At 56.1% G+C, this 25,703-nt stretch overlaps 4 protein-coding genes across 12 annotated transcripts in view; 1 reads left to right on the plus strand and 3 right to left on the minus strand.

Annotated features, from left to right (window-relative positions):
• CATSPERZ (catsper channel auxiliary subunit zeta) overlaps window positions 1–1,179 on the minus strand; it is a 3,944-nt gene extending 2,765 nt beyond the window's left edge. Inside the window, exons 1-2 of the mRNA XM_017537261.2 lie at window positions 504–1,179; window positions 1–270 (exon numbers count right to left, since the gene is read on the minus strand). The exon at window positions 1–270 is cut by the window's left edge and continues 28 nt beyond it. Coding sequence (XP_017392750.1) covers window positions 1–270; window positions 504–524 — 291 coding nt within the window. The 5' untranslated portion in view covers window positions 525–1,179. The remainder of the gene's footprint in view (window positions 271–503) is intronic.
• On the minus strand, window positions 914–9,853 carry KCNK4 (potassium two pore domain channel subfamily K member 4). 3 transcript variants are annotated; one of them, XM_017537257.2, is made up of 7 exons: window positions 9,031–9,853; window positions 7,434–7,699; window positions 3,570–3,693; window positions 3,292–3,452; window positions 2,920–3,106; window positions 2,325–2,464; window positions 914–1,597 (listed from the first exon to the last, which is right to left on the minus strand). In XM_017537257.2, exons 2-7 carry the CDS (start codon window positions 7,620–7,622, stop codon window positions 1,217–1,219), a joined length of 1,182 nt encoding a protein of 393 aa, XP_017392746.1. In that variant the 5' UTR covers window positions 7,623–7,699; window positions 9,031–9,853; the 3' UTR covers window positions 914–1,216. The 3 variants fall into 3 exon arrangements, with proteins under 3 accessions (XP_017392746.1, XP_037597570.1, XP_037597571.1); XM_037741642.1 differs by lacking the exon at window positions 9,031–9,853 and adding an exon at window positions 8,810–8,892; XM_037741643.1 differs by lacking the exon at window positions 9,031–9,853 and adding an exon at window positions 7,870–8,049.
• Window positions 9,854–11,069: 1,216 nt separating this feature from the next.
• Window positions 11,070–15,164, minus strand: GPR137 (G protein-coupled receptor 137). Of its 4 annotated transcripts, XM_037741646.1 has the most exons (9): window positions 14,408–14,639; window positions 14,235–14,321; window positions 13,587–13,967; window positions 13,454–13,503; window positions 12,584–12,809; window positions 12,315–12,464; window positions 12,062–12,190; window positions 11,811–11,929; window positions 11,070–11,523 (listed from the first exon to the last, which is right to left on the minus strand). In XM_037741646.1, the coding sequence occupies exons 3-9, from the start codon at window positions 13,941–13,943 to the stop codon at window positions 11,364–11,366; spliced, it is 1,191 nt and encodes a 396-aa protein (XP_037597574.1). In that variant the 5' UTR covers window positions 13,944–13,967; window positions 14,235–14,321; window positions 14,408–14,639; the 3' UTR covers window positions 11,070–11,363. The 4 variants fall into 4 exon arrangements, with proteins under 4 accessions (XP_037597574.1, XP_037597573.1, XP_017392744.1 ...); XM_037741645.1 differs by having other exon boundaries at window positions 14,235–14,972; XM_017537255.2 differs by having other exon boundaries at window positions 14,089–14,972.
• Window positions 15,165–15,479: 315 nt separating this feature from the next.
• The window catches only part of BAD (BCL2 associated agonist of cell death), a 21,632-nt gene continuing 11,408 nt past the window's right edge, over window positions 15,480–25,703 (plus strand). Inside the window, exons 1-2 of one of the 4 annotated variants that reach the window (XM_017537264.2) lie at window positions 15,480–15,611; window positions 16,098–16,292. In XM_017537264.2, the coding sequence (XP_017392753.1) occupies window positions 16,106–16,292 (187 nt within the window). In that variant the 5' untranslated portion in view covers window positions 15,480–15,611; window positions 16,098–16,105. Of the gene's footprint in view, window positions 15,612–15,715; window positions 15,869–16,097; window positions 16,293–25,703 lie in introns of those variants that run through there. The other 3 variants (XM_017537262.2, XM_017537263.2, XM_017537265.2) reach the window with 3 other exon arrangements.

Genomic DNA, 25,703 nt, shown 5'->3' on the forward strand with positions numbered 1-25,703 from the left:
CCCTTGATTGATTTCCATGGAGCTGCTGCGGCGCAGCTTCTGGCTGGCATTGTCCCCCTCGTCCAAGGAGCAGCGCCCCTGGCCGTACCAGTCGCGGGTCTGGCTGATGCTGCGGCCCTCCGCGTCGGAGTTCAAGCAGACGTCGGACAGCGGCGTGTTCAGCTCGGACTGCGACAGCGTGGCCGTGGTCCACAGGTCCCGAATGTCGCTGCACACTCTCTCCTTGCTCTCCTTGTCCGAGCCATGGCGGTCCGAAGACTTGAGCGACACCTGTGGGCCACAAACAACGAGAGAAGCCAAGGGTCACGGGTGGCTGGGGCGGGAAGGAAGGGCGGGCTGGGGGCGGGGATCTGAGCCGGGCCCGGGTGGGGGCCCCGTCGAGCGTGGGGTTGGGTGGGGGCTGCGGGCAGCCAAGGCTGAGTAAGAGATCGCGCCACAGCCCGTGTCGGACCAAGAGTGGGTTGGGAGCTGACAGGGTAAGGGGGCACGGGGAGAGGTCTTACTTTCGAAGGCTTTTCCTCCATGGTTCTGCCCCTACGGACCCAGACGCCACAGGCCTCGGGACGAGAAGGAGGAGGGGTCAACGCTCCAGGAACAGGGGGGGCAGGGTCTCTCGCGCCAGGAGAGTTCAAACGACAGCCCTCCACGCGAGAGGCCGTTTTCTCTCCCCTGCCTCAACCCGACCCCCGACCCCCCAGTGTGTGTGCCGAGGCTGGAGACGCGAGGCCCATCCCGGCTGATCCCCACGCGGGACCCTACCCAGCCGCCTCCAGGCAGAGACGCGAGCCTGAGCCCAGTCGAGAGGGCCGAGACCTGACCGACCTGGGTGCCTGGGACCCTCAGCCTGGGGGTCACGGGAGGCCAGAGGTGCCCCCGCGGTGGCCCGAGGAAAGCACTCCCACACCCACTCGCGTCCGGGAGCGCTCACGCCCGCAGCGGTGCAGACCGTTTTCATTTATTGATGCAGGCTTTGAGGCACAGTCGTGAGGTGCTGTGAGGGACACGCCCGCCCAGGACAGCGACACAGAAAGCCTTGGGGGGTCTGGAGATGGATGGAAGTGAAGAAAGGGCCGGGCCCGGGGGGCGGCAGAGAGACAAGCGTCGCCTCCTCCCCAGGCTTGAGTCCAGTGCAAAGAGAGCTCTTTGGTCAAACAAGCCAAGCATGCCGGGGAGCAGGAACGAAGCCCTTGCGAGGCCCGGGCCGGGGATCCTGCCCCTACACCGGCACGTCTTTGTCTCGGGGACGCCCGGGGCCACGGGGCCGCACGGGCTTCCTGGGGGGATTGGGGCGGCGGCGACCCCGCGGCGCGCGGGGCAGCGGGCAGCCGCGCTCGCTCTGCGTGTCCGAGGACTCATCGATGAAGGCCAGGTTCTCGCTGGGATAATCCAGGGCCGAGGCCGTGGGCGGCGAAGGGGGCTGAGCCTTCTCCGGGGGCGAAGGGGATCGGGGCCTGACCAGTGGCTGCGCTGGACAGGGCGGTGGAAGCAGCAGTGGCCGCTCCTTCTCCGGCGGAGGGGCTGCGGGCCCAACTCGCTGGGTCACGCGCGCCGTCACCGTGCCAGTCCAGCTGGCAGCCTGCGCCGTGAGGCCACCCATCTGTACAGAGAGGAAGCAGCCCCCGACTGGAGCTCTTAGACTATCCTCCGAGACCTCCGGAAACCTGCCCCTTCACCAGCAGGGATCAAGCCCCAACCCTCCTTTCTGCCTGGTCCTCCAGCCTCAGCCCAGCCCCCAGTAGGGTGGCAAAATCCAAATAGCCCAGCTAAATGTGAATTTCACAGAAACAAAATTTTAGCGTGAATATATCTCATGCAATTCTTGGGACATGCTTATATTAAAATTTTATTATTTATTTGAAACTCAAATTTAACTGAGTTTATTTATTTGGTGAGACCAGGCAGGGCTCACTCTGTCCCCCAGGTTAGAGCGCAGTGGTGCAATCATGACACACTGCAGCTTTGACCTCCCCTGGCTCAAGTGATCCTCTCACCTCAGCCTCCCGAGTAGCTGGGACTACAGGAACACACCACCACTCCAGGCTAATTTTTTGGATTTTCTAGAGGCAGGGTTTCACCCTGTTGCCCTGTCTGGCTTTCTGCATTTTTTATTTGCTAAATCTGGCAATCCTACCCATGAGGGCAGAGGTAAAGTTACCCACATATGTATACCCCTGTGTTCCCTTTGGGGCACACACAGAGGCTCACTCAGCCCCTGCCCCAGGAGCCCAAGCCCTGGAAGGGAGACAGCCTGCTCCACCCCCTGCTAGGGTACAGCGCATTTGCACCACAGTGCGCAAGCGCAGTGCCACCCCAGGGGCGCCTACCTCTGCCCGAGTGCGGCGGGACACTACCCGCAGCCAGTTCCCGATGGTGGTGAGCACCGAGGCGAAGTAAGCCAGGCCAAGCAGGATCCAGAACCACACCAGCGGCTGGTAGGCTGGAGAGTCCTGCCTGGGGTCCGCGCCTGGGATACCACCAGGGAAGGCACAAAGAACTGGACTTGAAACAAGGCTGTGAACCCTGGTTCACTGCCCCGCTCCAGCTCCTGGAGAGGACCTCCTCTCCCTAGGTCAATGGGGATGTGCTTGAGTGTGTAAGTGCAGGCAGGAACACGAGTGGTGTGCATGAGTTGAAAGTGTAAAAGATGAAAGCGTGCAAGAAGGGAAGCCCCCGTGCAAGAATGTGACATGTGTGAGGGGTGCATCTAACATATGCGTGAGCATGCATGGGACTCAGGCATATAAGAATGTGAGGGCGCATTAGGGCACTGGCATGTGTGCAGGAATGTGATGGTGCATTCCATGATGGATGCAGGAGTCAGAGCAACCACATGGGATTTGGAGGGAAAGGCCAGAGTGCAGGGCCCCTGAACAGGAATTAGGTAGATGGGAAAGTGCAGCACAAGAAGGGTGGCCTCACCGGCCACATAGTCGCCGAAGCCCACGGTGGTAAGCGTCACTATGACAAAGTAGATGGCCTCCAGCTTGCTCCAGTCTTCCATGTAGCAGAACACGAATGTGGGCGTGAGGACAAAGAGCAGGCAGCCGATCAGTAGGAAGAGCATCGCCGACAGCACTCGCACTAGCTCCGGTGGCACGTGCCACTTCTGCGGGGAGGGGCAGTAGGCAGGACCCAGGAGACACCAACCATCCCCACTCCCATACTCCCCACTCCCACCCCCCAGGAGCCTATGGGTAGGCTTATGGTCTAGGGGACGTGCTCACGTGCCAGGGACATGGGGAAGGGTAGCCAGAGCCCAGCACAGGGCAGGCAGGGCATGGAGCAGCTCACCAGGAAGATGGCTTCAATGTGACCGATGCCACGGCGCAGGGAGGAGCCCAGCCGGTCCCCAACCCCTGCCAGTAGGATCCCAAACAGCGGAATCCCCACCAGCGCATAAAAGATGCAGAAGAGGCGCCCAGCATCTGTGCGCAGGGCCACATTGCCATAGCCTGGGCAGAGGGGCGATGCAGGAAGTCTAGGGGCTGCCTGGGACCCCTCCGTCTCCCTGCACCTTCCCCCAAGAGGAGGCTCCTTGCCCGCCCCCACATGCCAATCCCCTCCCCCACCGATGGTGGTGATGATGGTCCCTGAGAAAAAGAAGGCGCTGCCCAGGTCCCAGGCTGAGTGGCTGCTGTTACTGGTCGAGTTGGTTTCTGGGTCCGCACCCCCTCCCAGGGCATCAGCCACCTCCTGCGGGATAAGGTGCAGAAGGAGGAGCTTCAGTTTTTCCCTCCTGTTTAGGCCAACTTGTGGCCCCTCCAGTCTCTACGGTGGCTCCCTCCCTCCTCCTCGGGGTTCTCCCCTTCCCTCTGGTCTCCCAGGAGGCAGAAGATGCAAACTGGGTCCAGTCCACCTGCAGGCAAGTTTGTTTGACCTCTACAATGTTTGAGAAACATTTGTGGCATCTGGCCTCTCATTTCAAGCAAGAGGTTTCCAATTTTACTGTGGTCAGGAGCACAGACCCTGGGACCAGACTGCCTGGTTTCAAATCTTAGTGCTATGGGACCTTGGGCAACTTAACTCTCTGGCCTCAGTTTTGACATCTCTCAAGTGGGGATGATCGTGACAGCATCTGCCTCCCAGATTTTTTGTGAACTTGCAACAAAGTAAGCACTGACCCACACCCTGTGCTTCCAGCTTTCCAACCCACCACTCCCATTGCACCTACTGAAGCTGAATTTGAGTCCGTTTCCTTAGAAAATCTCATGAAACCTACAGACTTTCTCTCCAGGAAGGTTTATATGCCATGAAATTTTGCTTCCAATGTTTAGGAAGTTCATAGGCACACATATAAACACAAACATCACACTCCTGCTGGAGTCCAAGCCAAGCCTTGTGCTGCATTGTAAATAATATTTAGTGAACACCTCTCAATAAGTATTTTTTTTAAGGCTAGTCAAGTGAAGCAGTGGGAGTGGAGAAAGAAGGGAGAAATCTGTAACTGGTTATGATCAATTAGTTGTAAATGCCATTGTACTTACACCAGCTGATACATATTACTAAATGAATATAATGTCTCTATTTGGACTTCTCCCCCTCTTACCAGCATGCAGATCCCGTGGCAGGGTCTATTTGGAGAGTGCTTGCCCTAAGTGAGAGGAAGTCAGAGCAGTTCTTCCCCAAGCAGCAAAGAAACACGGCATAAGAAGGGAGTCTGTGGGGCGTGTCCTAAAGCACCTCTTCCCTCCCTGACTGCGGTCCTCATTAGCAAGACTCAGTCCAAATTAATCCTCCTAATGCGGCTCCTCAATGCCCTTCCTGGCTCCCCACTCCCTGCCTAAACTCCCCAACCCAGCCCTTTTTTTTTTTTTTTTTTTGAGAGAGTGTCTCGCTCTGTCGCCAGGCTGGAGTGCAGTGGCGTGATCTCAGCTCACTGCAGCCTCCTGCCTCCCTGGTTCAAACGATTCTCCTGCCTCAGCTTCCCAAGTAGCTGGGACTACAGGCACACACCACCACACCCAGCTAATTTTTGCTTTTTTTTGGAGGTGGAGCTTTGCTCTTGTTGCCCAGGCTGGAGTGCAATGGTGAGATCTTGGCTCACCACAACCTCCACCTCTTGGGTTTAAGCGATTCTCCTGTCTCAGCCTCCCGAGAATTTTTGCATTTTTAGTAAAGACTAAGATGCATGTTGGCCAGGATGGTCTTGATCTCTTGACCTCGTGATCCGCCCACCTTGGCCTCCTAAAGTGCTGGGATTGCAGGCGTGAGCCACCGCGCCTGGCCTCGAGCCCTTTTTTCCAACTGGTCCCCACCTTCCGTCCCCAGTCTTCTCCCTGGGACTCCAATTTCGCACCCCATGTTACAGCCACCTTCACCCCAGATTTTCTGAGATATTTCCATTTCCTGTAATAATTCTTTTAAAAAGCAAGAAGAGAAATAGCTAATTAAAAGTGATTAAATGTGTATTTTGCAACACTTTTCCAATAAATTCATGACTTCAGGGAAAAATCCTTTGTCATTCTGTGTGTTCTAATTTTTGCTTCAAATGACTAGGCATCTGCTAACTCCAGGTTCTGCAAAACGCCCCGGAACTTTCCTGCTTCCACGCCTTTGCCCATGCTGCCTCTCCGCATGGGTGTCTCTTGCCCCTGGTCTCTACCCCTGTTGCCTGGTGCATTTGAATTGCCAGCTTCTCCCTCAGGTCCCTGCCATCCCCCTCCTCGTCCCCAGCACCTAGCTCGAGGCCCACACAATTGGTGCTTAACAGAAAAAGGGAAACTTCCTCTCCACTGAATCCTATAGTGATCTCTCTGACCATGAATCTGTCCCCTCACCGAGATGTGACGCCCTCCGAGGCAGACTCTGTGTCTGATCCACCCCAATATCCCCTTGGTGTATAACACTACAGCACCTAGCACACAGTAGGTGCACAATTGCTGCACAACTAATTCAGGGAGTGAATCTTACTGTGGAAGAGAAATAAAGCCGCTGTCACCCCACCCTCCTAGGTCCCGTCTCTCCTTTTCTTCCTTCTTCTTATCCAGGAAAAAAGCAATTCCATTGTGAAGACAAACTAGGTCAGATTCCCTCCCTCCCTCCCTCTGCCCTGTGGTCCGGCCAGACACATTCTTCCCAGGCCTCTCTCAACCTCCGATGGCATTCTGGAAGTGTCAGAGACAATGTTGGGTGGTCTGTGTCCCAGCCCCACCCCACACTCATCTCTGCCCTGAGTCCTGCTACCTTGGGAATCAGCTGGAACACTGAGGCCTCTGTGCCAACAGCCCCTCCCTCCACAAAGAACAGGCAGGGAACAAAGGGTACTGTTCAATGTCAAGTAATAGACATGAATTTATTAAAGCTAAATCTTAATTTTTTTGAATGACAGTGACTCCGAAATCAGAGAAAGCAACTGAGGCGCTTGACTGACTGTACCCCAGAAGGCTGCAGCCCAACACTTTCTTGAGTCACTGGTTGGAAGCCGACCAGAAGTGTCTCAGGGAACCCTGACGCACCCCACTTCTCCCCACAAGGTAAGCATGCATCCTGGAGGGAAGGAGGTACCTGACCTGGCATCCCTGGTGGCATGGATCCTGGAACCCTCTGAAATCATCTGCATATGTTCATATGCACACTTTTCCAGGGGGAGGGGGTGTGTTCACTGTGTTCTTGGCTTTTCTAAGCCACATGACTCCAAAAATGTATGGAGACCGGTGTAAGTAGGGTTGCCAGATTTAGCAAACAAAAATATTGCACGGATGGACTTGTATTAAAAAGGTATTTGTGGGCCAGGCACAGTGACTCAGGCCTTCAATCCCAGCACTTTGGGAGGCCGAGGTGGGTGGATCACTTGAGGTCAGGAGTTCAAGACCAGCCTGGCCAACATGGTGAAACCCCATCTCTATTAAAAATACAAAAATTAGCCAGGCTTGGTGATGCATGCCTGTAATTTCAGCTGCTCAGGAGGCTGAGGTAGAATCTCTTGAATCTGGGAGGGAGAGGTTGTTGTGAGCTGAGAGTAAGCCACTGCACTCCAGGCTGGGCAACACAGGGAGACTCCATCTCAAAAGAAAAAAAAAAAAAAAAAAAAATGGCATCTGTGGTTTAACTGTAATTCACATTTAAATGATAGTCCTGGATCTTATGTGGCAATCTACACCGGTGAGACCTGTGCAGATGTAACATTTGCTATGGCCATTCACTCATTCATTCATTCATTCACTTCCCCCTCATCCCAGCTCTATCACACCCTGAAGGAGACATTCTCGGTACACAGTCCTGTGCCAAGCTCTCCAGGGAAAACAAATGACCCCACAGCTGCCCTATTGAAAACACAGAGACCTGGACCCCAGCCTCTGCCCCACAGCCTCCCGCTGCACCCTGACCTCAGGGATACTGGTCGGAAAGCAGCACCGGCACAGGGTCTCACTAGCACGCAGCTAGTGCCAGGGGTGATGGGTGACAGCTGAAGGGGCTGTGGCTCACCCACGCACCTTGATGAGGAGGCCCAGCTCCTGGTCGCTCACACACGGATGGGCCCTCAGGAACTTCTCTCGAACCTCCCCCAGCTCCCTCTGGGCCTGTTGCTCGTGGGGCTGCTCCAGGGCCCGGAACACCAGGGCACCAGACACCAAGTAGAGCAAGACCAGCGCGAGCAGGGCCAGGAGGGTGGTGCTGCGCATGGCGCGCCCAGGGGCTGGGCCAGCTCCACTGCCCGCCTGGAGGGGCTGGGCGGGGGGCTCCTGGGGAGCTGTCGTCACTGCGGGCAAAACCAGGGATGTTGGGGTCACTGAGTTGGCCTGACACCCGCACCTTCCTCCTCGATCCCCTACACACCCAAAGATCCAGAAAGCCCCCAGCCGCACTGTCCACAGATATCCCTCTGGCTGGACACACCCAGCCCCCTCCCATCTCCAGCCTCCCCCTTACCTCCGCTGCCCGACTCCCGGGTGAGGGAGGAGAAGAGGGCACCGGGAAGGGAAAGGAAGGCGAGTGGGAGGCCGAAAGAGAGCCTAAGCCTGCCTAGGGGGAAGCGGGGCGAGCAAGGATATGTGGGGAGCTTGGCGGGGTTCGGGGAACTGGCCCTCAAGGAGGAGGCTGAAGGGGCGCGGAGGCGTCAGGAGAGGCCAGACCGCGCAGGGCGGGGACAGGGGAATGGCGGGTCCCGGCTCTCCTGCTGCTGCTGCGGCAGCATCTCCGCGGCTTCTCCGTCCCCTCTCGCCTTGCTGTCCTTCCCGGCAGTCCCTCCAGGGTGACCCCGCGCCCCACCGGGCTTTCGAGGAACCCAGGGGCGGGTCCTGGCCGCTGCGCACAGGCTAGGAGGGGTGCGGGAGACGCCCAGTTCCCAGAAGAAGCGGGGCGGGGGTCCTCAAAGGCCACACCGGGGCGGCAGCCACCGGGACGGCTGTCAGCCCGGGACAGCTGGCGGCGGCGCCCACGCGCACACACGCCCCTGCATGCGCCGCCCCGCGCGGGCACAAAGACCCGCGCGCCCACGCTCCACCCCGAGGCTGCAGCGCCGCGCCGCCCAGCTGCACGCACGCACCCCACCTGCACACTTCGCAGACGCCCCGGCACTCCCGGCCCCCACAGGAGTGCGGGCCTCGCCAGGGCACCCAGAGCCCACGCACATGAGTGCGGACACTCGCGTGCCGACGCCAGACCGCAGGGCCACCGAGCAGCGCCCGCCGCTCGCTCCCACCGCCTCCCCCGCGTCCGCACAGCGACGCCTGCCTCGGAGCCTGACGGGCAGCGGGACCCCGGCCACACCACTCCCGGAGGCGCCCACACGTGGGAGGTGGGCACCCCACCGGCCCGTCGCCCCCGCCCCGGAGTCCTGCCCGCGCCCCAGAGCCCGCCCTGCACTTACTGTCTGCCCCGCTGCGGCTGCGGCTGCGGCCCGGGCTCCCGCACGGCCTCGCCGGTGCCGACTCGGCCGCGGAGGCGGCAGGGGCGGAGCGGGCGGCCGCCGGGGCTGGGACCCCCCCCTCCTGCCGGCAGAAGCCCCCCTCTTCCCGCAGTTAACCCCTCCAGTGCCGCGCTTCCCTCTGTGCCGCGCCCTCGCCGCCGGAGCCGCCCCAAGCCCTTTACCTGCGGCCGCTCGGCTCCCCGGTCCCGGCCAGTCCCGGGAGGTGGGTGGCAGAGGAGCCAGAGAGGGGTTGCAGCTGGGGTCAGCCTTCTAGTCTTGGACCGGAGCCCAATGTGACCAGCGGCAGGGCCCTAACCTGGGCATCAGTTGGCCCACCTCTCCAGACAGGCACCACGCTAATCTGGCATCTCCCAGGCCTATTACCCGATCGAGAAGGGCCCGCATCTCTCCGCCCCTGGGGACAGCTTGGCCCTTGGGCTCCGCACTCATGAGGGAGGAACCCGCGGGACAAAAGGGTGGGGGAAACCCGGTGGGGCCACCTGGAATTGGCCGACGTGGAGGTTGGGACCCACCTCTGGGGAGTCGCTGCTGGAGCACTTCCTGCCCCCACCCCAGTTTTTGGCCCTCCCCCTGCTCCCTGGCCAGCTCTCCAGGCTGCTCCCTGCCCCAGCTTTTGGTCCCCACTTCCATGCCGAGAAGTCAGCCCCAGAAGGCTGGAGCTGGAGCTGCCTGCAGATCCCAGCATGGCAGTGGTGCCAGCATCCGCTCTCCCACTGCCTGAACACCCAGGCCCTGGCTAGTCCCAAACTTGCCCCGCCCTGTTCTCACCCACTTGACAACCTCTGATCTCTCCAAAGACCCTCTGGTGCCTGCTGGAGTCCTCAGCCCTCCTAGTGGATGGCATTCAGCCTGGGCTTTAAGGCCGACCACCCCCTACGGGTAGGGAACCTGGACAGGTTACCAAACTCTGGAGGCTCCCTGTTTCCACTTACAGAAAAGGGATGACTGATCATCACTTGGGGGTGCTGTTCTGGGCATGAAGGAGGTCAGTGTTTAGAAATGCTCAAAACAGAGCCTGGCACACACAAAAAAGTGCCCCACAAACGTCAGCAGTTTTCCTTTCAACAAAAAGTGATTGTCCAGCTTCAAGCTGATTCTCTGAGGTCTCAGATGCCCTCTCTGGAGGCCCTGTGGGCCTGGTGCCCAGGATAGTCCCAAGCAAAGGGTTTTGAAGCTGCCCCAGTGATACAAGCCAAGGGAACTCTGAAAAGCTGGGACAACCACTATGTGGGCAGGGGACAGACCCTCTAGTAATGGACTCCTAGCCATCGGACAGACCTGCCACAGCCATGGGAGCAGAGGACAGTGACAATGCTACTGAGAACAGTGGAGAAGAGGGCCACCTGTCCATCTGGGCAAGCCCACACCCTAGTAGGAAGATGGGAGCTGCTCAGTCACACCAACTCCGTGGCAAGCCCTGGGCTCACTCCTGGCTCCTAAAGAGCAGGCTGGGGTGGTGAGAGGGAAACAGGGGCTTCCAGAAAGTCTCATCCATTGGGGTTAAGACGCAGTAACTGCCAGGCATGGTAGCTCATGCCTGTAATCCCAGCAGTTTGGGAGGCTGAGGTGGGTGGATTGCTTGAACCCAGGAGTTCAAGACCAGCCTGGGCAACATGGTGAAACCCCACCTCTAAAATTTAAAAAAAAAAAAAAATTAGGCATGGTGGGATGAGCCTGTGGTCTCAGCTACTCAGGAAGCTGAGACAGGATTGCATGAGCCCAGGAGGTTGAGGCTGGAGTGGGCATGATCGTGCCACTGCACTCCAGCCTGGGTGGCAGAGTGAGACCCTGTCTCAAAAAACAAAACAAAAAAACAAAAACCTCAATAGCCATATAACCACAGTAATGTGGGGCTGTGGGGCGCAGCAGAGGGGCCACGTCCCCTGACCAGGAGACAGAAGGCTTCCTAAAGGAGGTGACAGTTGACACAGGTCTTGAGGAAAAAGTAGGAACTGCTCAAGTGAAGAAGGATCTGGAGTGAGTGGAGCAATTCTGGGCCAGGAGAGCTCTGAGAACAGAGGCCTGTGTGGTCTTCCCTTGCAATCTGCAGGCCCCTCCTCTCCCAGCCCACCAGCCTTGATGGGGTAAGCGGCCCCTGACCAGCCTAGCAGCACACTTCAAGGACCAGTGTCTGCTCAGCCTTAGGCCAAACAGGCAAAAGTGATGGGGCACATGGCAGATGACAGACAGGTACACAACCGTGGGGCACAGACACTGTTTATTGAGTGGCAGGCACAGGAAAGGTAGCTGGCTCCGGTGTGGAAGAGGGGGTGGCAGGTCATGCCAGGGTGCTGTGGGCATCTGGCAGCCAGGGCCACACCCCCATCCTAGGGGGATGGCACAAGCTCACTATGACAGGAGCAGCAAGGAGCCGGCCAGAGGAGGGGGCAGTCACGACCCCCAGGATCCTGGGCAAGAAGTGGCAGACGAACTTGGCACAGGGGCCTAGGGTGAGGGGGACTGGGCTGGGTATTCTGCGGGGAGAGGGAGGGGATCACGTCTGTGGGGTGGAGTAGAGACTGTGGTGGTGGCCGCCTGGTCCTGGCACCTGGGAGAAGAGTAGAGGAGTGGTCTTCGTCTGGCTGCCCCCATACCAGCCCGGCTCACGCCCGATGGTGCCATACCAGCTCCCAGAGCCTAGGCTGCCCGACATGCTGCAGGCAGAGAAACCAGGTCAGTCTCAGGACAGTGACCAGGGCCAGTCACAAGAGCTGCAGGAGGAAGAGTGGCTCAGAACACAACCCCTGTGACCCACACCTTCAGGGCTCAGGCCAAAGTGCACCTCTAGGCAAGGGGTGGAGGCTTTAGCAACAGAAACCGAGGGGACCTCACCTAGTACAGATGGGGACACAGAGGCCATGGCAGTGCTCTCTCGGTCCCCTGTAGCTCAATGGAGCCAGGCGGGGGTCCAGGGGTGCTGAGGTGGTGCCAGGGCTCCTACCTGGTGCTCTCACCCCGGCTGTGCTCCCAGGAGCAGCCCTCGTCCTCACAGTGCCCAGCCCGGTCGAAGAAGTAGGACCGGGAGGCAAAGACCTGCCCGTTGAGGATGTGGCTGGTGCTCTGGGGGAGAAAGCATCAATACGTACTCCTGTCCCGCACTGGCCTCCCAAACCTGTCCCCAGACCCCAACCCCAGGATTCCCAGCATCTGCCCCTCTCCACCAGCCCCGCAGAGGAGGGTGCAGACCCTTACCAGGTCCTGTGGGGGCCGGTGCACCCGGAAGAAGCCCACTAGCAGGGTGGTGGGCAGCAGCTCCCACACGAAGAGAATGAGGCCAAACACCAGGTAGCCTTTGTTCCCCAGGTCATTCACCAGGTCCGCCTGTGGGAAGGCAGGGGCTTGTGCCAGTCTGCAGTCACGCCAAAGGGGCAGTGGGACAGGGCCCAGGCCAGCTGGGGCCAAGATCCCACGGCTACTAAGGAGGCGGCAGACTGCGTATGCCCACCTGATCAGACACATTGTACCAGTCGTAATCGAAGGTGTCTAGCCGGCTCTGGGGGGCCAAGGCCAGTGCTGTCAGGTTGTAGCAGGCCCGGCTGGCATAGAGCAGAACCATGGCACCACCCATGGCGGCTGCCTGGCACACACTGGTCCCCTGGCACAGATAACAACGGAGGACTCTCAGGGAGAGAAGGCTCCCAGCTTCCTCTACACCCTAAGAACCGCTGCCCAGAGACCCCAAAGGACACCTGGGCATCAGTTCTGTGGCCCTACCTTGGCCTCCAGGTAGATGCTAGTGGAGGGGGCCCGCCTGGCGACGAGGCAGAGGCAGGCAGCAAGAGACAGCGCACAGATGACGAACAGGGAGTCGCTCACCAGGACTCGGACAAGCAGCAAGGCCCAGGGCTGTGCCCGGCGCCGGTGGGAGAGCACAGCACACAGCACGTTCACCAGCAGAAAGAGCAGCGAGGCCCCCACAAAGGCCCCTCGGACAGCCAGCCTGCAGCCACAGCACAGTCAGCCTGGACCCTCGGCACTCACCACCTGCCCCACCTCCTGCAGGAAACCCCAATGTCCACCGCACTCAAGAGCATCAAGTCTGAGTCCTGTTCCTCCACTCTTACAGATGGGGAAAATGAGGCCCAAAGAGGTCAGAAGGTGTACCAACTAGAGTCAGAAGTCTCGGTCTGAGCCCCAGCTCTGCGACCTTGATCCTGTTGCCTTACCTGGCTGGGCCTCAGTTTCTTCATCTCTCGAGGGAGGATAACTCAGGGAAATTGTACAAATGAAAGATGGCTGGAAAAGCTCTTTATAAACCATAAGACACTGGATAAATGACAGGTGCATTGGGGCCCAAGGTCACCCAGGAGTGCATATGGCTTTGGTTCTTCCATGGCTGGAGCCTCCAGCTCACCCTCCACGATGGATGACACTGGGACCCTCTCCCTCACACTACCACGACCATTCCTATTCTTGTGCCTTGCAGATCTGCAACGCCTCTGCTGAGCCATCTGTGCCAGGTGCTTCCACAGACATTCCCTGGGTTCCCCTTGTCTCAGCCCTGAGAGGTGGGAAGGGATCTATATGGGACTGTCCCCTGCCCCTGACCTGGAGGCTGGGCCCACCAGTGTCCCCAGTACTTACAAGCCTCGGCTCATCTCTGGCCGACGCTTCGCCTTGGCCTTGAACACCACCTACGAGCAGAGACGCCCTTCACTCCTGTGGGTCCTTGAGGCTTGCCACCTCCCACCCTCCACCCATGACCACAGTCAGTTACCTGGGCAAAGTAGAGGTTCATAAGCGTCAGGGTGAAGAACTGCAGGCAAACAGGGCAGCAGTAGAGAAGCCAAAAGGGCAAGGGCCCCAGGCGGTTGGCTCGGGGAGTATCTCGGAAGTAGAAGGAGAAGAGGGTGGTACGCAAGGCAGCCCAGAGCAGACAGAGGGCCAGGAACACCGTCTGATAGCTGAGACGCTTGTGCCCATACAGAAGCACCAGCCAGAGCTGGGCATAGACGGAGAAGAAGAGCAGGGCATACAGGGTGGTGTAAGCGGCTGTCAGCCCCAGGGTCACAGCAGGTGGCAGCGCAGGCACCAGCCCGGCAGCAGGCACCAGGCCAGACAGGTTACTCTCCATGTCAGGGAGGGAGGCCTGAATCCCGGAGACAGAGAAGGAGGGGCTGTCGGCGGGGCCAAGGAAATAAATACGGAGGGGTGGGAATTGCAGGGTGCAGAGAGGGAGATGGGGCGCTCAGGAGGAAAGAAGTTGTGGCCGACAGGCCTCTCCTCCTCAACAGAGAGACCCCTGCCCTTGGGGAACACGGGCAGCCTGGGCCCCAGGCCCCTCACTCAGGGGCATGGAAGGGCAGTCTCTTCTCTCCAGGGCAGATCGGGTGAGGGTTGGTGGTGTCTCCTCCCTGGGCCTACCCCAGAGCCAGGGATGGGGGGATGCAGGAGGCCCAAGGAAAGGAGTCCCTGGCCTGAATCGCTCGTGTCGTCCTGGCTGGAGGGGGAGAGCCGGCCGATGCCCGTTGGCCCAGGGCAGCAGCCGCTAGGGGGGGCGCCCAATGCCCCGCTCTCCCCCTCCCCAAGTTCGGGGAGGCTCTCTCCTCCAATAATGCGGATGGGGAGGGCCTCTGCCTCTGTCCTCGGAATTCTCGAAAGCTGCCCCCGCCCCACCCCTCCACCGCGTCCACTCTCCAGCCTCAAGGGGCGGGAGGAGGCGGAGGCCAGGGCCTCAGGCCGCTGCTGGGGGAGCCGGCTCAGATCGTGGGGACCGGGGGCTCCGGCTCCCCGGCTCCCGCTGCTCCGCCCCCTCCTGCGCCTGCGCGGGCGCCATTCGCTACGCAAATTGCGCAGGGCCCGGGCTCGCTCCGCAGTCTAGCGCCGCACCCGGCGTGGAGCAGTTCGAGAATTGGCACAAGCTGCGCCGCTGGCGGGCGCCCGGGGTTACGGGAGGCGGCAGGCGGGCGGCCGAGTTGCGGGGGCTGTGCCGCACACAGGGGGGCCTCCGGGTGGGCGGTGCCACGGGCTGCCAGCCTTTACGAGTTCGGGGGGCCGCCAGTTCCCACGCTTCTCTCCCCCATCCCCAAATCTGGGTTTTGCCTCCCGGCCGGGGACAACAACGGATCCCCGTCCCTCGGTCTCTGAAGAAAACTTCCGCCCATAGCCAAGATGGCCTCCGGGCCCCGCCCCCGGGTCTGAACCCGCGGAGCCCCGAATCCCCCGCGCGGGCCCGCCCCCCGCCCCGGCGCGCCCGCGGCCCCGCTCACCTGGCCTGCCGCCTGCCAGGGGCGAAGCCCCCGCGGGCCCTACGGTCCACCCTCACCGGGTCCCCGGCCCTCCTCCCGCGCCCGGGCAGCCATCCCAGCCAGGGAGGAGGTTCCCTCCCTTATCTCCAGTGCCCCCGAGATGGCGCGGGAGGTGTCCCCCGAGGCGGGCGGCGCGAAGCTTCTACGCCTGGGAGGAGGCACGGGGAACGGGACTTTCCGACCGGGTCACCCAGTCCAGGCGGAGCGGTAACAATAGCAACAATAATCGCATCCAACGGCTGAGCTTCAGTTGCGGCTGTGCCGAGCGCCTTCGCCCGTAGCAATCACTCCCTTCACAAAGTTTTCACTGTCCCGGGGGAGCTGTCACCATCCCCGCTTCACTGGGGGGAAACTAAGGCCCAGAGGGGCTGAAGGACTTGTCTGCAGAAGCAGGTCTCCAGGTTCCAAATGCGGACCCCAGAGAATCCCTCTCCTGCTCCTACACACACCCAAGGTGTGAGGCAGTAGGGATGTGAGCACCCAGGCCGCGGGAGGTAGGAAAAAGGCGGTGAGCTACGAGGTCGGGAGGCGGTGGGAGGGCGGGGTCGGGCCGGGTTGACCCCGCCTCTGGACCTACCCGAGTGACGTTTCGAGAGGTGATTGGGGCAGGTCGCTGACAGTTCCCGTTGCCCAGGCAACTAGGGCCGGGAGCCCGGTTGCTGGAGGGAGGCGGCAGGCCCGGGTCAGGGGCCTCGAGATCGGGCTTGGGGTGAGACCTGTCCGCCGTCACCACGGGCGGGGCGGGACCTGGGTAGGCCCCTGGGTAGGGTCCACAAGGGTTCTGAGGGGAGACTGAGGTCCTGAGCCGACAGCCTCAGCTCCCTGCCAGGCCAGACCCAGCAGACAGATGAGGGCCCGGGAGGCCTGGCGGCCTTGGGGTCGCTAAGGTGGGAGAGGGAGCCAGGGGCACCTGCCTCTGCCTTCCAGGACCACCGTTGGCCCCAGCTGTGCCCTGACTACCTAACATCTTGTCCTCACAGCCCAGAGCATGTTCCAGATCCCAGAGTTTGAGCCGAGTGAGCAGGAAGGCTCCAGCTCTGCAGAGAGGGGCCTGAACCCCAGCACCGCAGGGGACAGCCCCCCAGGCTCTGGCAAGCATCGACGCCAGGCCCCAGGCCTCCCGGGGGACGCCAGTCACCAGCAGGGACAGCCAACCAGCAGCAGCCACCATGGAGGTGAGTACCCCACTGCCTCCACCTGCTGGGCTGCCTCACTTCCAGCCCACTGGCTCCTTGCATCCCAGCTTCATCCACACGCACTGAAGGCTCCGGGGCAGTCCCCAACCTCTCAGAGCCTCAGTTTCCTCTTTTGTAAAACAGAGCAATTAATCACCACCATTGTAGGACTGTTGGGTTAATTAGCAGGAACATATAGGATTCACTTGATTACAGAGCTGGTGCACATTACAGCTGCCAGGCCTGGTGGCTCACACCTGTAATCCCAGCACGTGGGGAGGCCAAGGCAGGAGGACCCCTTGAGCCCAGAAGTTCAAGGTGAGCCTGGGTAACATAGGAAGATTCCATCTCTTAAAATACATACATACATATATATATATACACACACACACACACACACGCACACATATATATATATAATGGGCAGCCATTAGTGTGGGGCCAGGACAGAAATCAGTGACAGGCAGGCAGCAATCCAAAAAGGAAAAGTGACTTGCCTAAGGTTACACTTGCGTGGTGTTTCCTTCCTTAGGAGGTGGGGCTGGAAGTCTCCTTGGTGCCCTGCCCCAGGCTATGTGCTTTCCCTGGGATTGGGCCTTCCAGCTCCCGGTTGTGTTTTCTTGTCCTGTGGCTCTCACCCACAGCAAGGCTGTCCTGGCACAGTTGCCAGGAGCAGGTGACCTCAAGGGGCAGACAGTCCTCCCAGACAGCAGGGCTGTGTGTGGCGGGAAGCACAGGCTGCAAGATGGAAGGATGAACACTGGGGGTCACGGCCATTTCTCAATAGGCTCCACCACCCTGTGCCCAGCACTGGCCTTGACACCTGGAACAACAACAGATAATTTCAGAACAAAGAAACTAGGTCAAGCCGGGTGGGGTGGCACATGTCTGTAGTCCCAGCTACTCAGGAGGCTGGCTTGAGCCCAGGGATTCAAGACCTGCCTGGGCAATACAGCCAGACCCCATCTCTAAAAATAGAAAACTAGGTCAGGTCACTGCTGCACTGAAGCTTAAACGACCTCCTCCCCATTTTCAGGATTAAGAAGCTTAAGAGGCCTCCTCCCCCTCCCTCTCTTACGCACACCACACACACTCACTCCCTTCTCTCAGATTGGACCCCATAGCTTTTTTTTTTTTTTTTTNTATTGCATTTTAGGTTTGGGGGTACATGTGAAGAACATGCAAGATTGTTGCATAGGTACACATGTGGCAGTGTGATTTGCTGCCTTCCTCCCCATCACCTACATCTGGCATCTCTCCCCTTGCTATATCTCCCCAACTCCCCACCCCCTACCGTCCCTCCCCTGTTTCCCCCCAACTGACCCCAGTGTGTAGTTGAGCTCTGAATTTCTTTCTTCTACTTGTTCAATTCTATTGCTGAGACTTTTTAGAGCATTTTGCATTTTTGTGTGTCCAAGGTTTCCTAAAGTTTTTATTTATGCTATTTCCTTGAACATTCCTTCCTTCACCTTTTGTATCATTTTTTGGATTTCCTTGCTTTGAGCTTTGCCTTTCTCTGATGACTCCCTGATTAGCTTAATAGCTCACCTCCTGAATTCTTTTTCAGGTAAATCAGGGGTTTCTTTTTGGTTTGGACCCATTACTAGTGAGCTAGTGTGATTTTGGGGGGTTATTAAAGAGCCTTGCTTTTTCACATTGCCAAAGTTGATTTTCTGTTTCCTTCTTATTTGGGTAGGCTGTGTCAGAGGGAAAGTCTAGCGCTGAAGGATGTTGTTCAGATTCTTTTGTCCCATGGGGTGTTCCCTCGATGTAGTACTCTCCCCCTTCTCCTATTGATGTGGCTTCCTGTGAACTGAGCAGCAGTGATTGTTCTCTCTCTCCTGGGTCTAGCCATGCAGCATGTCTACCCAGCTCCAGGCTGGTACTTGGGGTTGTCTGCACGGATTCCTGTGATGTGAACTGTTTATGGGTCTCTCAGCCATGGATACCAGCATAGTATTTGGGTGTCTCCTGGGTCCTGCAGAAGCAGTCCACTTCCTTCAGAGAGTCTGTGGGTCTTCTCTGGATTTCTAGTTTGTTCTTGCAGTCATTCTGGAGCTAAAATTCACAATGAGAACCTCTGCATGCTGCTCTGTCTAAGTCGGAGCTGCAACCTAACCCTGCTTCTCGTATACCATTTATTTTAACTGAAATTTATTAAGATAACACTTTATGTAAGTCATAGGAGATTGCAAACTGGGTTATGACTGTTGAATGTTTAATACTCATAGTATTTATGGAAGACAATAATGCTTCTATGCTTATAAATTTATAATAGCATAATGGAAGTTATCCATTAAATGTTACTAGTCTATGCAGCATGTATCTGGAATGTGCTTTCTTCAGCATTCTATGATATTAAAGTTGAGAGAGAGAGAAGGTGGAGAGAGGGGCATTAATTAGGATGCCTGACTCCATTAAAAACAAATGTCTTTCCCTCCAATTCTTTTCATTTTGTAATGCTGCGTCTCATTTTATGTTTTACTGTTGTCTGAAGAGATGGCGAAAATCATCATCTGAGGAAACAATTGAAAAAAATTCTTACAGGGAATTTTTTTTTTTTTAATCTCAAAAATTGATTTCCTTACTAAAAAGCTTTAGGTAATTTACCAACCTGGGCTTAAACTTTAGGAGACCTAAACACATTAATCTTTTCTCCTTAAACACACAAAAAGTATAAGAAGAGTCAATACTAGATGACCCAGAGGAAAGGGATTATATTACCCAAACCTACAAGTGTTATCATACTTTTCAGTCATTGAGACAGTTGTTTATTTTGTATTTTTTAAGCCATCATATTAGAAAAAAAATTAAAACAAAATCAAAGAAATACTACTGTCCGAAAGATCTCTTCCCACAGCTGACCCTTCTCCCATTCCCCACTTCTCCTCTCCAGAGGCAACACCTGTGAGCAGTTTCTTTTCTAGAAATTGACCTGCAGGTACAATCTCATGTGTGAATATGTTCATACATACATAGTTATATACAATGTTAACCTAAAGACCAACTGCACAGAAATTCAAATTTCTTTCATTTGATACAGTCTGACATTTTCCTATTCCAAATACCTACTATAGGTTATTAGGAAAAGTGACCAAGTTAATAATTGTTGTTGTATTTTGAAAAAGAGCTAAGGAGTGACTTGGCAAAATGACTTATAAACTCATAAAAATAATTAAACAATAACTGAAAGGGCATGGAACAAGAGTTTTATCTTTTAATTCTACCCCTCCTTTGTTGCCACTGCATGACAGAATGTTTGGACTTTGAGCCTCGACAGAGTTGGGCCGCTGCAGAAAGCACCACTGCAGAGGTGAACTGGAGCCAAGATTTCAATCTCCAAATGATTACTACTGAGGGGAAAAGGCTCTGGGCCATGCTGACGATGAATAACAGCTGCTTTGGATAACTGGGACTGTTTGCAATCCTCTCCCTACCAAAAAAGCCAAATTGTGGTTCTTTTTTTTTTTTTTTTTGAGACGGAGTTTTTCACTCGTTACCCAAGCTGGAGTGCAATGGCGCGATCTCGGCTCACCTCAACCTCCGCCTCCTGGGTTCAAGCAATTGTCCTGCCTCAGCCTCCCAAGTAGCTGGGACTACAGGAGAGCGCCACCATGCCCAGCTTCTTTTTTTTGAGACAGAGCCTCACTCTGTCATCCAGGAGGGAGTACAGAGGTGCAGTCTCAGCTCACTGCAACCTAGAACTTCTGGGCTTAAGTGATCCTCCCACCTCAGCCTCCCACGTAACTGGGAATACAGGTGTGTGGACCACACCCAGTTAAATTATTTTTCACTTTTTTTTTTTCTTTTTTCTTTTTTTTTTAAGATGGAATCTCTATTGCCCAGGCTGGAGTGCAGTGACATGATCTTGGCTCACTGCAACCCCTGAGTCGCAGGTTCAAGCAGTTCTTCTGCCTCAGCCTCCGGAGTAGCTGGGACTTCAGGTGCAAGCCACCACGCCTGGCTAATTTTGACAGGGTTTCACCGTGTTAGTGGGTATGGTCTTGATCCGACCCCGACTCAGCCTCCCAAAGTGCTGGGATTACAGGCGTGAGCTACCACGCCTGGCATTTTTCCTTTTTTCATTAGAGACAAGGGCAGGGGTGGGGTCTCTTTCCCTAGGCAGGTCTCAAACTCCTGGACTCAAACAATCCTCCTGCCTCAGCCTCCAGAATAGCTGGGACCACAGGTGCAGGCCACCACACCCAGCTAATTTTGTATTTTTTGTAGAGGTGGGGTCTTGCTTTGTTGCCCAGCCTGGTCTTGAATTCCTGGGCCCAAGTGATCCTCTCACCTCGGCCTCCCAGAGTGTTGGGATTACTGGCATGAGCTACCATGCCTGGCCTCCACAGCTTTCCTTAGCTTCCTGAGCTTGCACTGGGCTGCTTTCCTGCTCACAACTCCCCCTGTTCTCTGTCCCGCACACACTCCACGTTTACTCGCTCCATACACTCGTTGCTGTCCGTGTGACGCAGGCTGTTCCAGTGGCTAAGGGGGACCTCAGCGAACCTAGGCATCAGGAATCCTTGCCCTTGTGGAGCTTACATTCTGTTGAGGTGGAGAGGATGGGCCATAAGCAAACAAGCACAAAAGTGCATCCTGTCATTCGTGAGCAGGTTTGTGTGGGGGCAGCATGGAAAAGAGTTGAGAGAATCCAGAGTCACAGGGGGAGTGATGGTAGCAGAGGCGGCAGCGCTCACCTTGCTGAGGGGCGATGCTGAAGCCAAGACCACACAGATGTGGGGAGTGTTCCAGGCAGAGGGAAGGGCACATGCTAAGGCCCTGAGGGCAACACCTGCTCCCAGCTAGGGTGGACTTAGCGGAGGGTGTTTAGGAGAGGATACTTGGAGACCTGAAGTTGAAGGTCATTGTAAGGACTCTGGCTTTGCCTTTGAGTGAAAACCTGGAAAGGCTTTGGGCAGAGGCAGCATGGTCTGATTTAGACATTCAGAGAGTCACCAGGGAGGTGGTGAGAAGTAGCTGGCCTCTGGATTTATTTTTAAAGCAGAGCTGGCAGGATCTGCTGATGGACTGGATGTGGGGTGTGAGGGAAAGAGGAGCCAGGATGATGCCAAGGAATTTTTAAAAAATTATTATTGGCTGGGTGTGATGGCTCATGCCTGTAATCCCAGCACTTTGGGAGGCTGAGGTGGGCAGATCACGAGGTTGGGAGTTCGAAACCAGCCTGACCAACATGGTGAAACCCCATATCTACTAAAAATACAAAAATTATCTTGCCATGGTGGCATGCACCTGTAATCCCAGCTACTTATGAGGCTGACGCAGGAGAATCACTTGAACCCGGGAGGTGGATGTTGCAGTGAGCCCAGATCGCACCACTGCACTCCAGCCTGGGCAACAGAACAAGACTCCATTGCAAAAAAAAAAAAAAAAAAAGTATTATTGGCTGGGTGCAGTGACTCATGCCTGTAATCCCAGCACATCCGGAGGCCGAGGCAGGGAGACCACTTGAGGTCAGGAGTTTGAGAGCAGCCTGGCCAACATGGTGAAATTCCATCTCTACTAAAAATACAAAAATTAGCCAAGCAGGGTGGCAGGTGCCTGTAATTCCCGCTTCTTGGGAGGCTGAGGCAGGAGAATCACTTAAACCCAGGCGGCGGAGGTTGCACTGATTGTGCCATTATGCTCCAGCCTGGGCACAGCCTGGGTGGCAGAGTGAGATTCCATCTCAAGAAAACAAAAAATAAGGCTGGGCATGGTGGCTCATGACTGTAATCCCAGCACTTTGGGAGGCTGAGGCGGCAGGTCACCTGGGGTCAGGAGTTCAAGACCAGCCTGGCCAACATGGTGAAACCCCATCTCTACTAAAAATACAAAAATAAGCCAGGCACGGTGGCAGGTGCCTGTAATTCCCGCTTCTTGGGAGGCTGAGGCAGGAGAATCACTTAAACCCAGGCGGCGGAGGTTGCAGTGAGCTGAAATCATGCCGCTACACTCGAGCCTGGGTGGCAGAGTGAGATTCCATCTCAAGAAAACAAAAAATAAGGCTGGGCATGGTGGCTCATGACTGTAATCCCAGCACTTTGGGAGGCTGAGGCGGCAGGTCACCTGGGGTCAGGAGTTCAAGACCAGCCTGGCCAACATGGTGAAACCCCATCTCTATTAAAAAAATACAAAAATTAGCCGGGCGTGGTGGTGCGAACCTGTCGTCCCAGCTCCTCGTGAGTCTGAGGCGTGATAATTGCTTGAGCCCCAGAGACAGAGGTTGCAGTGAGCTTAGATCACACCATTGCACTCTAGCCTGGGCAACAGAGCAAGACACTGTTTCAAAAACTAAATGAATAAATAAAATGATTATTACTTTTAGAGAAAAGATTTTGCTATGTTGGCCAGGCTCGTCTTGAATTCCTGGCCCCAAGTGATCCTCCCACCTTGGCCTCCCAAAGTGCTGGGATTACAGGCACAAGCCACAGTGCCCAGCCAACACCAAGGAATCTGGCTTGAGCACCCAGTAGGATGAAGTTGTTTAATGGAGAAGAAACACTCAAGGGTGGGGGAGGATCTGGAGGCCACCCTAGAGGGTGGGCTAGAGGTGGCTTTTAAGCATCTGGTGGGATTTCTAGCAGGGTGCTGGTGGGAGCTGGCAGGGAGAAGTAAACCAGAGTTGTGCTTGTCTCAGCCCAGTTAGGGGCAGGGGCTTCAGGTGTGTGCAAAGGAAGGAAGGGTGGGTGTGGGGTGCAAGCTGGCTCAGCTTCGGGGAGAAGAGCAGGCCCTGGGAAGCTGCAGCGTCGTTGGAGTTGGGGTCCCGAGGGCGTGACCCACACACGTCGGGTCAGCCGGTCAGAAGCTTGAGATGGAGTTACTTGATGGTGACCAGGCCTAGGTTATGCCCTGGGAATGAGTCTGAGGGGAGAGTGGGACAAGATCATGGGAGGAGCAGCAAGGTGTAGAAAGGAGACGGGGAGTGGCAGAGGATGGGAGTAACTCGGCACAGGCCAGGGGCCTGACCGGGGAGCCGGGCCTGGGAGGGGCCTGCGCGGTAATAAGGAGCAAAGCGGAGGACACCTGCCCCCACCCCCAGCTGCAGACCTGAAGGAAGGAGGGCTGTGGGAGAAGACGGCCACCAGGTGAGGACAGAGCTGGGCTTCTTAAGCTTTCAGTTTAGTTTTCAGTGTCTCCAAAAGCAGTGATTTCCCAAAAACGGTCGGCAAGTGCCAGCGCCCTGCCACAGAGCCTCTGCCTCCCTCTACCTGCGCAGAGCAGCTCACCCTTGGTACAGTCACTCACAGGGCCTCTGTCCCCACAACCTGTGCAGAGGGACTCACACTGGGTTTGGTCGCACTTCACAGTCCCTGCCACCAGCCCCTGTTGGCCGACCGAGCTGTCCCCAGGCCAGGGTCTGTAGCCCCCTGTGCTGTGGACAGCTCACACAGTTCAGTGTCTGAACAGGTGTGGACGGTGGAGGGCAGAGAGAAGCAGCCCAGCACCAGCCCCTGGGCCAGGCTGCAGGGTTCAAACTCGGCTCTGCCCTTCCTAGCAGGTTGAGCTTGAGCAGGGTAATTAACTCCATCTCCCTGAGTTTCCTTGTCTGTGTAAATGGGAATAGAACTAGTCCCACCTCACAAGGATATTGCAAGGACCTCATGAGGTAATACAGGAAAAATGCTTGGAAATAGTGCCTGGCACAAAGGAGGGCTAAGTGTTTGCTGCTCTTATTACTACTACTGCCATTGCTATTATCTTATATATATATATTTTTTATTTTATATATATATATATATGTGTGTGTGTGATTTTTTTTTTTTTGGAGACAGAGTCTCACTCTATTGCCAGGCTGGAGTACGGTGCGATCCCGGCTCACTGCAACTTCCGTTTTCCAGTTTCAAGCAATTCTCCTGTCCCAGCCTCCCAAGTAGCTGGGACTACAGGCATGCACCACCACACCTGGCTAATTTTTTGTACTTTAAGTAGAGATGGGGTTTCATCATATTGGCCAGGATGTTCTCGATCTCTTGACCTTGTGATCTACCTGCCTCAGCCTCCCAAAGTGCTGGGATTACAGGCGTGAGCCACCACGCCGGGCCAAAAATGTGTAATTTCTTTTCTGAGATGGAGTCTTGCTCTATTGCCCGGGCTGGAGTGCAGTAGTGAGATCTTGGCTCACCAAAACCTCTACTTCCTGGGTTCAAGTGATTTTCCTGCTTCAGCCTCCCAAGTAGCTGGGATTACAGCCGGCCGGCACCACACCCAGTTAATTTTTTTTGTATTCTTTAGTAGAGATGGGGTTTCACCATCTTGGCCAGGCTGGTCTCTCCTTACCTCAAGTGATCCTCCTGCCTCGGCCTCCCGAAGTGCTAGGATTATAGGCGTGAGCCACCGCACCCAGCCAGTATTTTGTATATTTATAAAGCCTTGAATTTCTGGGCTCCAGCCCTCCCCCACCTCAGCTTCCTAAGTAGCTGGGACTACAGATGCATGCCACCATGCCCAGCCAGTTTTTTATTTTGATTCTTGTAGAGACAGGGGTCTTACTATGTTGGTCAGGCTGGTCTCAAACTCCTGGCCTCAAGTCCTTTTGCCTTGGCCTCCCAAAGGGTTGAGATTACAGGCATGAGCCACCACATTGGGCCCACATTTTAAAATAATGGACAGAAATCCAAAGAACAGTATTTTGTAATGTGAACATTGTGTGAAATTCAGATTTCAGGGCTCCTAAATAAAGTGTTAGTGGAACATAGCAAGGTACAGTGTATTCATTTACACATGGATTATGGTTTCCCGTAAGCTCTAGCCACAAAGCTGAGCGGTTATCACAGAGGCCATATGGCCCAGTGAACCCCCTTTATAGAAAACATTTTGGCCGGCGAGGTGGCTCACACCGGTAATCCCAGCACTTTGGGAGGCCAAGGCAGGTGGATCGTGAGGTCAGGAGTTCAAGACCAGCCTGATCGAGATGGTGAAACCCCATCTCTACTAAAAATACAAAACTTATCCAGGCACAGTGGCAGACTCCTGTAGTCCCAGCTACTCGGGAGGCTGAGGCAGGAGAATCACTTGAACCCGGGAGGCTGAGGTTGCAGTGAGCCAAGATTGCACCACTGCACTCCAGCCTGGGTGACAAAGCAAGACTCCATCTCAAAAAAAAAGAAAGAAAAAAAACATTTTCAGCTACTTGGGAAAGGGAAAAGAAAGCAAACAAACATTTGCCAGCGGCCTCAATAGCTCATACTTGTAATCTCAGCACTTTGGGAGGCTGAGGCAGGAGGATCACCTGAGGGCAGGATTTCGAGACCAGCCTGGGCAAGATGGCAAGACCCTGTCTCTAAAAATTTTTTCAATTAAAAAATTAGCTGGGGCTGGGCGTGGTGGCTCAAGCCTGTAATCCCAGCACTTTGGGAGGCCGAGGCGGGTGGATCACGAGGTCAAGAGATCGAGACCATCCTGGTCAAC

Source organism: Cebus imitator, unplaced genomic scaffold (genome assembly GCF_001604975.1).
Source record: "Cebus imitator isolate Cc_AM_T3 unplaced genomic scaffold, Cebus_imitator-1.0 Scaffold102, whole genome shotgun sequence".
In the NCBI taxonomy this organism is placed as follows: domain Eukaryota; kingdom Metazoa; phylum Chordata; class Mammalia; order Primates; family Cebidae; genus Cebus; species Cebus imitator.

Excerpts from the sequence above, each read along its gene's own strand:
- KCNK4 (XM_037741642.1), bottom strand. Across the intron at positions 3,453-3,569 it reads GACCATCATCACCACCATCG|GCTATGGCAATGTGGCCCTG; the intron begins GTGGGGGAGGGG and ends CCCTCTGCCCAG. Across the intron at positions 3,107-3,291 it reads ACATTGAAGCCATCTTCCTG|AAGTGGCACGTGCCACCGGA; the intron begins GTGAGCTGCTCC and ends CCCTCCCCGCAG.
- GPR137 (XM_037741645.1), bottom strand. The coding sequence starts at position 13,943 with ATGGAGAGTAACCTGTCTGGCCTGGTGCCTGCTGCCGGGCTGGTGCCT. Across the intron at positions 11,930-12,061 it reads ACCGGCCCCCACAGGACCTG|AGCACCAGCCACATCCTCAA; the intron begins GTAAGGGTCTGC and ends TTTCTCCCCCAG. Across the intron at positions 11,524-11,810 it reads AGCCGGGGTGAGAGCACCAG|CATGTCGGGCAGCCTAGGCT; the intron begins GTAGGAGCCCTG and ends CTCTGCCTGCAG.